This window comes from Neodothiora populina, assembly GCF_041146345.1.
Source record: "Neodothiora populina strain CPC 39397 chromosome Unknown canker_contig_3, whole genome shotgun sequence".
NCBI lineage: Eukaryota > Fungi > Ascomycota > Dothideomycetes > Dothideales > Dothioraceae > Neodothiora > Neodothiora populina.
In genome coordinates, this window is record NW_027191417.1 from 1,547,780 (window position 1) to 1,560,327 (window position 12,548).

A 12,548-nucleotide genomic window follows, 5' to 3' on the forward strand; every position below is an offset into this window, starting at 1 on the left:
TCGGAGGTGTCAAGTCAATTCGCAGGATCCGTCTTTGACATAAGCGAGACGTCGAGCAATCATAGCATGGAACACACATATCAGAGCACCAAGAGATCCGACAGGTGGTCGTTGGACGCAGTAACAAATGCCATGACTGAGCCTTACCAAACCGGTATCTGGTTGGAATCCCAGATTTCAGGAAACGCCCCATTCTCCCCGGAATTGGATGCAGGCCTTCCCACATCTGAGGCTAGCTTTGACTTCCTAAGGTCGGCCACTTCGCAAGACATGCCTGTAGCAGACGCTTATGCCTCGGCGGGCTGGCCCGCTGAGCTGCCTGGTCGCTCATATATTGATGAGTCGACGTTCATGGAGCAAGGCAGTTTCTTCCCCATGCCCGAGAGTATTCAGCCCGAGATTCCTCATACCGGATATCAGTCATGGTACACCCCTTCAGAAGTGAACTTTGAGCAGTACTTCCAGATGGAACCAGCCCAAGGACAGATGCCGGAGATTTCGACTGTAGGCCCTCAGATTGCGGGCTTTGTAGGTAGTGCACCGCTTGTGCCCAGTACCCAAGGTAGCTCCTACTACCGGACTGCCGGACTGCCCAGCCACAATGTCGAGCAGCTATCGTCTGCTCAAATGCAAGGACCTCAATACCAAGGACAATCCGGAGCATTTCCCCAACAAGTGCAAGCCCAGGAGATCCAGGAGTCGCGACCCCGTAGATTATCCGTTGCCGTGAACCCTTCAGGAGCATGGTCTGCAGAAGAAAGCGATCGCGCTGCAAATGCGTACGCAGTAGCATCCGGCCCTGTGTCTGTACATGGCCCCCATAGGTCATCCATGGTTTCCAATGCAGGAACCGTCAGCTCCATGCTGTCTTCTTCCACCAATGGCGTTCCGGTCAAACTCGAAGGTCCCTTTGTCCCTAGCAGCCCGGTCTCTTCGCGTGCCCGAAGTGAGGACAGCGAAGGAAAGCCTCGCTCTCACAAGTACTACACAACAGCAAAGCCACTTGCAGATGGACACTACCACTGCCCATATGCTACGAAAGAGAAGTGCTCGCACAAGCCGACAAAGCTCAAGTGCAACTACGAGTAAGTTTTTTGATTGTTGTCAATTACGATGCCTCGCGATGCTGATATGTGAAACAGCAAGTACATCGACTCCCACCTGAAGCCCTTCGTCTGCAAGCAGCCCGGCTGCAAGGGAGCTGACAACGAGAACCGATTCTCCTCGACCGCGTGTCTTCTGCGCCACGAGCGCGAAGCTCATGGTCTCCACGGCCACGGCCAGAAGCCATACCTCTGCAAGTACGACAAGTGCGAGCGTTCCATCCCCGGCAATGGCTTCCCACGGAACTACAACCTCATGGACCACATGAAGCGAGTTCACCGGCACCCGGCGGAGGAGACGCGTCCAGGCACCCCAGGCTCCAGCTCCAGCAAGCGATCCACCAAGGCGGACAACAACAGCAAAGTCCGCAAGAGGAAGTCCGACAGCAGCAACGGACACAAGAGATCCATCTCGAACCGCAGACAGGCGGCGGTGGCCTCGCCGACCTCAACGTTGGCGAGCCAGGAATGGGCCGACCTCAGTGCGTGCAAGGATAAATACCAGCAGCAGCTGCGCCGCATGGAGGAGCGTGAGCACAGCAGCCAGGTGGTGCATCACTTTGGTCAGGAAGTCAGCCACGGCTTCCACTGAATGACTCTTTTGGTTTCTGCTTCGTTACATGTGAACAGAGAGTGAGAAAAGAGAAACATGAGCCGTGACCTAGAGAGACAGGACCAAAACTACCCTTACCGCCCGGAACCTATGAGGAGAAACTCTTAGCCATGGACCCCCCAAAAGGAGGATGGAAACCCCCCACTCCATGCTTCTATCTGAGGAGACTCGCCAGGACGATATAGTGAACAGGACAGATCAGGAATAGGACATGACATGACATGGCCAGGAGCCGTGTGTGTGAGAGAGAGAGAGAGAGAGAGAGAGGAAAACTTGCAGTCTTATTGATTTTACCCATGAAACACTGGGGACAATCATGAGCGTTCCGTCATCTTCTTCGCGCCCCTATGATGCGGAAGTTGAGGGGACAGAGAGGGATATGAAGGCTCGCATTTGTTTCGAGCGACCTTGCTGAATAGCAGCGAGGAGCGCATTCGATGCCGTGTCACAGGGCAGTGCGAGGGAGGAAAACAATCCCGGAATGGAGGTTTCGGTTCTGCTAGCAGACGATGAAACCAAGATGGTATCGAAGGAGCCAACGTGATCTGTCGTCGTCGTTCAGTCTTAATTGGCCGTGGACATTTCGCCTTCTCCGCCTTCAAAGTCGATGAGATATTAAAGAAAAGGAAATCGAGGAACAGAACAGATAGACAGTGGTTCTACTGAACCATAAGGATACACACAGAAGGAGGAAGCGTAGTTGGATTTTTTCACAGATTGGATTTTTGTGTAAGGCGGTCGATTTGCTCTGCTCTGCTTTTCCCGACCCCTTTTATTTGCTATATAACTACAGTACAGTACATAGATTGCCAGATTGGGTTTTTTGTCTTTTTGGCATACTGTTCTCTCCTTTATATCTCGTCGGGACTATGTATGGAAGGCAAGCAAGCGAGCGAGCGAGCCATCTGTCTTGTGCCTGGCTCGAAGAATATATGGAGTTGTACAAGGATCTCGCGACAGAGCCATGTAAATCACGGTACTGTAGGTATACAGATACAGTGCCTCGGCGGTTACATGTCTAGTACAACATACAGTAGTACATGCCCAGAAACAGTAAACCTTGCGAAAAGATGTGAGCAAAGTGGTGGGGGGGGGGGCCCCGCACCCTAATCGCCAGTCGCAAGCAAGACCCGAACAGAAAGACTGGAGGTGACTTGATGAAGAGAAACAGTTACCTTGCTGAGACCTCACTCCCGTCCCACACGTACCCGCTAATAAGAAAGAGCTGCTAAGATATTGTACAAGTATCCGTCAGCAAGCTTTGGACACACGGGCTTATCCGCGCGCTGTGCTTCCTCGCTGCGTATCGCGCATATCTTTGCAGTTGGAGGGATGGCGTTGCTGAACTGCGCGTGTGTTTTGTGTGGTGTGGTGGTGCAGGTTGGTTGCATGGTCGCTCACTCTTCTCTTTCCCCCGCCGCCCCGCCCCCCCCCCCCCATTTCACATGCGAAAATGGTCATAGTTGCGAGGTGGGAGGGGCGATGCCGATTCTCGGCCTTGTTCTTGTATGGCATGGTACCGCATAGTGATGTGACAGGGACTCCTGCCTCGGCTTTTTTTTTTCGTCTCAGTAAATGCCCAAAGTCTAAAATATTGTGTTATTGTAATTGCCCTGCTTACCTCTGATCACTGGACACGAGAGTGTCTGGCCTGGCCGGGTGTCGATCTATCCGTGTGGTGTAATGTTTTCTGTAGTACTTGTGATAATCTTGTGTGCTATACCTACCTCACCTTAGTCTCTGTCCATGAATAGTCGCTGCTGCACTACAGCTACCCGTAATCTCACCAAGTCACTGTCATCGTCTTCGACCGTTTTCCATTCGCCTCGTCGTCATTTTGTGACCGAGAGTTTAAGATCTTTTAATACTCTTCCATACAAACATCATCCAAGCTACACAAGGACATTCTTCACGATCAACACGAAAGCGTCAAACATGTCTTCTGCCACTTCATTCTACGACTTCAAGCCCCTCGACAGTGAGTGTTGTCTTTCTGCGCTGTATAGCGAGCACCATGCGACAGAATATGACTGACGAGCTTTTTTCGTTCCGCAGAGAAGGGACAGGCCTATGACCTGAACCAGCTCAAGGGCAAGGTTGTCCTCGTTGTCAACACCGCCTCCAAGTGCGGCTTCACTCCTCAGTTTGACGGCCTCGAGAAGCTCTACAAAGGTATGCGCTCGATGACATATCCTCCCAGCACTGCCCATCCAGACGGACGCACGTGGAGACACTGTTGACAAAGACTGACGTGCCTGCTTCATCTACAGAACTCAAGGCCGCCCACCCCAACGACGTCGAGTTCCTCGGCTTCCCCTGCAACCAGTTCGGCGGTCAAGACCCGGGCTCCAACGACACGATCCAAGAATTCTGCCAGCTGAACTACGGTGTCAGTTTCCCCGTGCTGGGCAAGACGGACGTCAACGGCGACAAGGCCGAGCCCGTGTTCGAGTGGATGAAGAAGGAACAGCCCGGCGTCATGGGCCTCAAGCGCGTCAAGTGGAACTTCGAGAAGTTCTTGATCGGAAAGGACGGTAAGGTCCTGCAGAGATGGGCCAGCACCACCAAGCCTGAGTCGCTCAAGGAGCCTATTCTCAGGGCGCTGAAGTAGACGGGAGGCAGAGGATAGGGATCCAGGGGGGAGGCGCGCATGCACGAAGCAAGAGCTGGAGCGCGAGGACGAAATGACATGAATTCCACGGCGACTCTCGAGTTGCATCAGACGAGGCTTTGCCTTGGACATGTCATCACATAGTAGCGAGTGCCTCTCGCTACTATACGCTCAAAAGGCCAAACACAGATAACCCACTGCTCGTTCCCAACAAGTAACAGTGTCGCATGAGGAAGGCATACTTTGATTTGAAACCTTTATCTTTGAGATGATGAGATTGTTGCACGTCACACATTCACCTGTGATACTCTTGTCACCTCATCTATGTAGCTCTTTTCCACACTCCCTTATCTTTTCAGACAATGATCCATTACATGCGACGTAGTTTTTTGGCTACTGTATGCTGACCTCAGAGACATCGGGCGCGCTGCATGACTCAAGCTTCAACCGCACATATTGGGTATAAGGTTGTTCCTCAGTCGACCACCCTGTCAAACTGTACAGTAGGCTACGCAGAATTCACCATTAGACATAAGAGACCTTACCTGGTTCAATGTCTACCTGCACAGTCAGTAGCCACGAAGGTTATTTCACGTTACTACTGTAACAGTGCCTTCATCACGTGTGTTTGGTATACACCACCGGACCTAATCAAGATTTCCAAGCTTGTGGAGACGAACGATAGAGAGGACTTCGTAAGTGTTGCACGACATGTTCCTGTTTCAGCATTGGTTCTCTTGTGCTATATATTCGAGCTCTCCTTGCTGTACCTCGCGTCAAGCAGGCGGCGGCTCGTCGCAAGTGTTTATGTCTTTCTGAATTGTTGTACCGAGTCTTTGCTGCGCTGTTGCTTTGCAGATCCGCTTTACCTGTACTTTATATATAATCCTCTCTTTCTCGCCCAAACTTCTCCATCGTCTGTCCTTTGCTTCTTTGTAATACACGTATATACACACACACACACACACACATATATATATACACACCGTTGGCCAGACTGCCACACACTGACATATCTGCCTCTTCTTTTTGCAATATACAGCATGTGGGGCAAGAACATGGCAATACCCAACGGATTGAGCTCCAGCGATCAAGATTCAGATACACAATCCAGAGACATGCTTCGTAATGCGGTAGCCAAGGGGACCAGAAAGTTGCATGTTGGCATCGTGGGAGCTGGATTCGCGGGCCTGAGATGTGCGGATGTGCTGTTGAGCCGCGGACACAAGGTCACCATCTTCGAAGCCAAGGGTCGTGTTGGGGGCAGGGTGAGTGTCAATAGAATAGAGCGATGATGGTAGGGGAGTCGAGTTCTGATATGTGTTTCAGGTGGGACAAAGTAAACATTTAGGCCACGCGGTTGATCTGTAAGTGCTTCTCACTCTGCCTCTCCTTTTGCCCTTAGAAAGAAACAGTCATCTAAGATCAAACCCTTCTTTTCCAGCGGTCCCAACTGGATCCACGGCACGAAATCGAATCCCATGCTCAAACTCGCAAAAGAAACAAACACCACACTACACGACTGGGACGAGAGACAACAAATATACAGTCCGGACGGCCAGCTGCTCTCTACAGAAGAAGCAGGCGAGTACGGAGCACTGATCTGGGACGACGGCCTGATAGCTTCGGCGTTCAAGTACAGCCGGTCCCAAAGCGAGACCATCGACCCGAACACTTCATTACTAGACTATTTCAAGTCCGAAGTCAAGGGACTGTTCACAGACTTGCCTGCTGCAGAAGCAGAGAAGAAACGGCAGACTCTGTTACATGTATGTGAGTTCTGGGGCTCGTATGTGGGAAGTCCCGTGTTCAAGCAGAGTCTGAAGTATTTCTGGCTCGAAGAGTGTATCGAGGGCGAGAATCCTTTCGTGGCGGGTACTTATGAGAAGATACTCGAGCACGTCGCTAGACCTGCTCTCGAAGGAGCGGAGGTTAGATATGAAAGTGTCGTCACTGAGGTGCATGGCGCGGACGAGCAATCTGGGAATATGCCGAGAATTACTGTCAAGGGAGGTCAGACTGAGGCGTTTGATGAAGTTGTTGTCACAACGCCACTGGGATGGTTGAAGAGGAACATGCAGGTGTTCAAGCCGGCATTGACCCCTGAGATGGTGAATGCAATTGAGTCGCTGGGGTACGGATCATTAGATAAGGTGAGTCCTGACATGGTTTTTCATTTGCATATCCATGTCACAACACTCCTCTGACATGATACGCAGGTCTATGTGACATTCCCCGAGGCTTTTTGGGAGTCAGACACGACACCAGAAACACAGTTTCCCAATGGTTCGAAGCTATCACAGCCCATCAGCAATACCACAAGCAGCAGCAGCAGCAGCAGCAGCAGCAGCAGCAACGGCGCCTTGGACCCAAAACACACCACTCCAAACGTGACAGCAACGACACAGCCCCTGCACCAATCACCAAACAGCGACGCGTCAACAACGCCATCGACCAAATACCCAGGCTTCACCACATGGCTATCACCGACCTACAACCCTCACAACGCGCACAACTGGCAAGCCGAAGCGATGAACCTCGCCGCTCTGCCGCCCTCGTGCGCACACCCGACCTTCCTCTTCTACCTATACGGGCCCTGCGCCTCGCACATCGGCTCTCTCATCTCCTCGTCGTCGTCCCCCGCGGCAGCCGACTCTGCACTACTAGAGTATTTCGAGCCCTACTTCTCTCGCCTGCCAAACTACGACCCGGCCTCCCCAGCATGCAAGCCCTCGGCCGTGCTCGCCACCAACTGGGTCAGCGACGAGTTCGCGGGGTACGGGTCTTATTGTAATTTCCAGGTCGGGTTGGAGAACGGGGATGGGTGTATCGAGACGCTCAGAAGGGGGCTGCCTGAGAGAGGGGTTTGGTTCGCTGGAGAGCATACTGCGCCGTTTGTCGCGCTGGGCACGAGCACGGGGGCCTGGTGGAGTGGGGATGGGGTTGCCGAGAGGATTTGTGGGGGCGAGGAGGGCAGGGGGAGGGAGTGATGGAGGAATAGTGGTGAATCGGGTCGCTTTCGGTATAGAGTTGCAATTTGGCGAATGCGTTTGAGATGTGATTATCGGTTGAGCGAAAAGTCATTTCCTCTCCTCGTTTGTTGTTTCTGATGCAGTGTTTTCAACGCCCACGGCTCTGTAAATGACATGTCTATGAAAAACAATCCGTCCATTCACCCATGCTCGCGAGAGCCAGAGGCCTCGTTTCTTTGTCTCTAATTGTCTCTTTCTTTCTCATTCATTCTTCTCTTGCTCTTTCACCAAAAAAAAAAATCAAAGCTTCCCCTCCTTCTCCTCGACATACTTCTTCAGATCCTCGATGGTAACCACCAGAATGCCATACTTCCTCCCAAACTGCACGAGTGCGGGGCCTCTCATCATATGCTCACCCGTCATCTCCCCGCCCTTACCCTCGACATCCGTCGGCGTCTCGACAACCTCAGCAATAATCCCAACCGCAGGCTCCAAGCCCGCCAGCCTCGAGAACTCGACCGCGGCCTCCGTGTGTCCCTGCCTAGCCCTCACGCCGCCCTCGACAGCCCTGAGCGGCACCACATGCCCGGGCCTCCGGAACGTCGCCGCGGAGCTGCTCTTGTCGCCCAGCAACCTGCAGGTCAGCGCGCGATCGGTGGCGCTGATGCCCGTCGTGACGCCCTCGGCCGCGTCGACGGTGACGGTGTACGCGGTGCGGTTCTTGTCTTGGTTCGCGGACGCGGGCACCATGGGCGGCAGGTCGAGGGCGTCGGCTAGGCGCGAGGGCAGCGCTGCGCACAGGTAGCCTGAGCTGTGGTGGATCAGGAAGGAGGCTTTCGAGGGCGTCAGGTGCGCGGCCGAGATGATTAGGTCGCCTTCGTTTTCTCGCAACGGCGAGTCCAGCACGATTAGGAAGTCGCCGCGGGCTATGGTGCGGGGAGAGGTGGTTAGTCGGGATAGATTTGGCAGGTGCGGTTTGGGTTGTGCTGCGGGACTTACCAAAGGCTGCGATTGCGTCCCGGATGGCGTCGAATTGGAGGGTTGAGTCTGCCATGGCTTCTTGTGTATGTGTGTGTTTGTTTTCGGTCTTGAGATTGTTACTGTCGCTCGCTCTTGTGTGTGTGACTCTTTTTATGTCTTGTTGTCGGATCGAGTCGAGCCAACTGGGCGGATTGCGGTGTCGGAGATGTGACCGATTGGCGAATAGATCTTGAATTATTATGACTCTGACACAAAAAAATAGCTCGGATGTGGTATAAGATGAATAGCAAATAAAGAAAAATGTCAAGGTGGGATGTTTTGAAGACTGAGTCAAAGTACAGTAGATATGGATGCAACGATAGATGATCTTTTGGTGGGGTCAAGCAAAGGGTAAAAGGCACAATATTGTATCATCGGTCCACGAGAAACAAAAGACAAAAAAGATTAACCACCTTATCACTTATTAGCAATTAAAAGGGTAGCTCGAGATGAACCTAGAGGCTACAGTACAGAGTACATGTCTACACATCTGTAAACCTACAAACATGAGTATAATAAGTCAGCCACTGATCCAACTCGCGCATGCATTTCCGCATTGAAATCTGATTGTATAAGCCGACGTTCGGGGTCATGATGATTATTATTTTGCTGACTCAAGGGTCTTTCTCTACAAACGCTAGCAGGTGTGTGCACAGTAGTAGTAAAATGTGCTATTGGGCTTGGTAAGCCTGTTATACCACGACTTTCTGTTCTCGCTACACAGGTCAGACACTCGTCTGCAAGAGGCTCCTGGCCTGGCTCTCTGCTCGTCCTGTATCCTCCGTCCTGAATCCTTGAACATATCACCGACGACAGCGACAACCGACACGCCGAATCGCCCGCTGCCCGACCTGCCGAAATCCTCCAAAACCTGTCCCGCGCTCGCCGTTACTGTCGGCTAAGGCACTTTTTACCTTTTACTCTTGCGTCTTTCTACTCTTTCTAGATCCTTTGAGCTTTGTGAAAAGCAAGCTGTGATAAATGGGGGTTCAGTGGGCGGGAGTACACGCAAAATTAATCGTCTATTCCTTCTTCTTCTCTTTTGCGCTTTTCACTTGCGCTTTCACCGCACTTACTCTTTTCGGTATGGATGTGATGTGGTGCACCACTACTACAACCATCACCACCGTGTTCGTACCAGTGAATACTTGGCGATGTTATAGCATAGCACATTCTCGGTCTGTCTGTATAGTACCTGGAAATCCATGTTACGACAAGCCATGTTGTTATCCTATCTTGCTTTACTGATGATGGTCTCTCCGTGCCTGACATTGATTTGCTGATGCTTTAATCCTCCACACTCTGCACATAAGACCTTCCGCCGCGGGGAAGACGCTGGCTGAGAGACTGCAATGCCGTCTAGATGTAGTGATAGTCCGATGCAGCAAGACGAGTGCTTTCGTACACGCCTAGGTGTCGTTAAATCCCCCGTGGAGATGAGCACCTCTTCACAAAAGACTCGAGCCCAGCAGCCCTAGTGACTGAAATGAAACTCCCTGCTCAACACTGCCATCGAATGCAACATACACAACATTCCTGTACGGCAATAACGCCGAAGGGAGAACACATCATACGTATCTCTCTCTATCATAGTAACGACTCATATTCCCCAATATATACTTCAGACGATCCTCCACCGAAATCGCCTTCGGTATGACTCCGAAAGTGTCACGTTCATCACGCATCTGGAGACTTGGGGGCATCGGGATGCAACAGCGGCAGAACCAGGGTTCGGTCATGTCAAATTCAGTCGCATAACCACTGCATGCTGTGACGTAAGACCTCGATGGCCGCGGTATACAGTAATATGCTCCCAAACCTTCAACACAAGCGGCGCGAACGACAGATTAGGTCGCTCCAGCCAGAAAGACCGGAAGCTTCATCATGATAAACCGTAGCCTACGGTGTCATCCGAAGTGGTTATAGTCATCCACAGGCAGCTCCGTCACTAAACCATGACCTCAACGCTCCAAGGACTACTAGTAGAAAGTGAATCGGAAAGCTTATAGTTTGACACCGAACTAACCATGTAGCCGGGATGACAATCCACCGTTGGGCATCGAGAACGTGACAAATCTGCGGAAATCGCAGCGTGTTTCACGGTTTGAGACTAGCTGCCATCTCTTACCATTTACTTATTAATACTCTTTCGTTGCAACGAAGGATGACGGCAACACACGATGAGAATGTGACAGGGCTCGTTTGCCTCTCGCCAGGCGCGCGACGCTACGTCTAAACGCTCGCAACGACGAAAGGAAGTCTACCGGGGAAACCTACGGGCGTAACGACGGTCCCGTCATCTGAAAAGATCAAGACAGTACCAACCTAATATCTTACTCGAGCGTGCTGCTGGGCGTCCACTGAATTGAAGAACCTAACGAGTACTGGTGTCAATCGATCAATCCATCCTGCGACGCAAGGTAAGAAATAATTGTATTGCGAGAACAATCTACCCGTAAGTCGTACACTTGTGAGTGCCATACGGACATAATACCCTGAGCCTATCTTCTCATCCCTGACCATGCCATTTTAAATGTCCCGTTATTCTCGCTGAATCCTCCCTTGACGAGGCACACGCTGGCGACGCAGAGACGCGACTGTGTTCTGCGCCCACGCGAGCAGCTGTGCCAACCAGTTCTCGCCCTGGTAGTACGGAGGAAGCGCCGCAGGAGACGACTGCGTAGCAACAGCAGTGCTGGTGACAGTGACGCTTTCGTAACTGGTCAGTGTCGACCTCAACGTCTCGGTAGACAAGGTAGATGGCAGGGTAGTGCTGGCGAGCACCGGACCGGCATTTCCTGATTGATAGCCTGTGAGCGTGGCGCTCGCTGCAACAGATGAGGACGAGTAAAAGGTCGCAGAGATACTTGGCAGTCCTGTGCCAGACCCTGCTCCTGCGGCGATGCTCGAGGCGTTCGGGAAGCTGTATGGTCCGTACCCGCTGCCGGAAGGGGCCGTCGGCTGCAGCACTGCGCTGCTCGTGCGGTTACCGTACGGAGGGTCGCCGGAGGTGGCAGAAGGACTAGTCGATGAGATGCCCGTGACGATGACTGGCCCGGCAGTATAACTCGGTACAGACAGGGTGATGTTGGATGGAACAGGCGAGGCCAGGATTGGGGAGAGAAGGCTCGACACGCTGGTTCCCACAATCGGGATACTGAAATTGCTGATAGGTATGATGGGGCCACCTGGGTTGAATCCTGATGTCACTGGTACTGGATAAGACGTCGGCGGCGTAGGCGGCGTATAGACTCCATACCCATTCATTTGGGCGTTGCTACTACTACAGAGCAGAAGTACAGATGGCACAAGAAATGAGAGTGGATATGCTGAATGCATGATTTGCTGAGAAATGAGCGTGGGATTGCTTTAAAAAGAGTGTGTGAGATATCGAAACAAGATGGACGCAAAAGAATCAAAGTGTCAAGACCTCATCTGCTTTATACCCTTCCGCGAGCAGACAATCAACACAAAGGAATCTTGTGTCACCACTGACCTGATGCTTGAAATTCCCATACATGCATGATATAGGAGTCTGTCCTCCTGGACTTACCAGGTGTCACTTACTGGGTAGGTTTTGAAACTTCGACATACTGTGTGCACGTTGGTCGACAACGTGCCTGCACACATATATTCGTCACAAGGCGGCGGGCATAAAGACGGAGTTTGATCCAGCGGTGCTGGATGTCCTGTCTCTCTAGAGCTGTGCCATTGTCAGTCAAACAACGGCTTTTGTAGCAGCGAGTTGTTGTGTTTGAGCTTGGTCAGCATCCCCAGTGCTGGTAGATGATGAATTCGTGGTTGGATTCGTGTTTTGGCAGAAGTCATAACGCTCCGGCAGGGCGATATGCATGCGACGTAGGAATCCACGACTCCTGTATACAGATATGATACACGGTGTATGTAGTATGTTTGGATTCGTGTATCAGACGTCCTGGGTACAGTCTGTCGCTTCAACATGTCACTCATGACCATTACCCAGTCGAAATCAACACTGTGCAGAATCAAGAGTGCTAGAAACCCCATGAGTAGAACCATTTGAGGAAGTGTCAAGATAAGCAACGATAATCCCAGAAGCTTGACAAAGGGGGAAAGAGATAGTCATCCGTCATGCAGAGATGCAGCATCACGGAACCTATCATGAAACGCGCTTGTGGCCCTCGCTTATTCCGACGTCTTTCTAATCCTGGTCAGACCCAACCTGTCCGAAAATCGATAAGGGGCTCCTG

General features: G+C 51.9%; 4 protein-coding genes across 6 annotated transcripts; 3 read left to right on the plus strand and 1 right to left on the minus strand.

Moving 5' to 3' along the window:
- Positions 1-66: 66 nt before the first annotated feature.
- AAFC00_004920 (uncharacterized protein) lies at positions 67-1,695 on the plus strand (the record flags this gene model as incomplete). Of its 2 annotated transcripts, none has more annotated exons than XM_069344630.1 (2): positions 67-1,085; positions 1,143-1,695. In XM_069344630.1, the coding sequence occupies 2 exons, from the start codon at positions 67-69 to the stop codon at positions 1,693-1,695; spliced, it is 1,572 nt and encodes a 523-aa protein (XP_069197062.1). The 2 variants fall into 2 exon arrangements, with proteins under 2 accessions (XP_069197062.1, XP_069197063.1); XM_069344631.1 differs by having other exon boundaries at positions 133-1,085.
- Positions 1,696-3,651: 1,956 nt separating this feature from the next.
- Positions 3,652-4,327, plus strand: AAFC00_004921 (uncharacterized protein; the record flags this gene model as incomplete). Its single annotated transcript, XM_069344632.1, has 3 exons — positions 3,652-3,694; positions 3,772-3,888; positions 3,987-4,327. The coding sequence occupies 3 exons, from the start codon at positions 3,652-3,654 to the stop codon at positions 4,325-4,327; spliced, it is 501 nt and encodes a 166-aa protein (XP_069197064.1).
- A 1,043-nt stretch (positions 4,328-5,370) lies between these two features.
- Positions 5,371-7,317, plus strand: AAFC00_004922 (uncharacterized protein; the record flags this gene model as incomplete). 2 transcript variants are annotated; one of them, XM_069344633.1, is made up of 5 exons in its annotated part: positions 5,371-5,595; positions 5,657-5,694; positions 5,772-6,480; positions 6,547-6,578; positions 6,654-7,317. In XM_069344633.1, 5 exons carry the CDS (start codon positions 5,371-5,373, stop codon positions 7,315-7,317), a joined length of 1,668 nt encoding a protein of 555 aa, XP_069197065.1. The 2 variants fall into 2 exon arrangements, with proteins under 2 accessions (XP_069197065.1, XP_069197066.1); XM_069344634.1 differs by having other exon boundaries at positions 6,547-7,317.
- A 282-nt stretch (positions 7,318-7,599) lies between these two features.
- Positions 7,600-8,353, minus strand: AAFC00_004923 (uncharacterized protein; the record flags this gene model as incomplete). Its single annotated transcript, XM_069344635.1, has 2 exons — positions 7,600-8,225; positions 8,299-8,353. 2 exons carry the CDS (start codon positions 8,351-8,353, stop codon positions 7,600-7,602), a joined length of 681 nt encoding a protein of 226 aa, XP_069197067.1.
- Between the last annotated feature and the right edge of the window lie 4,195 nt (positions 8,354-12,548).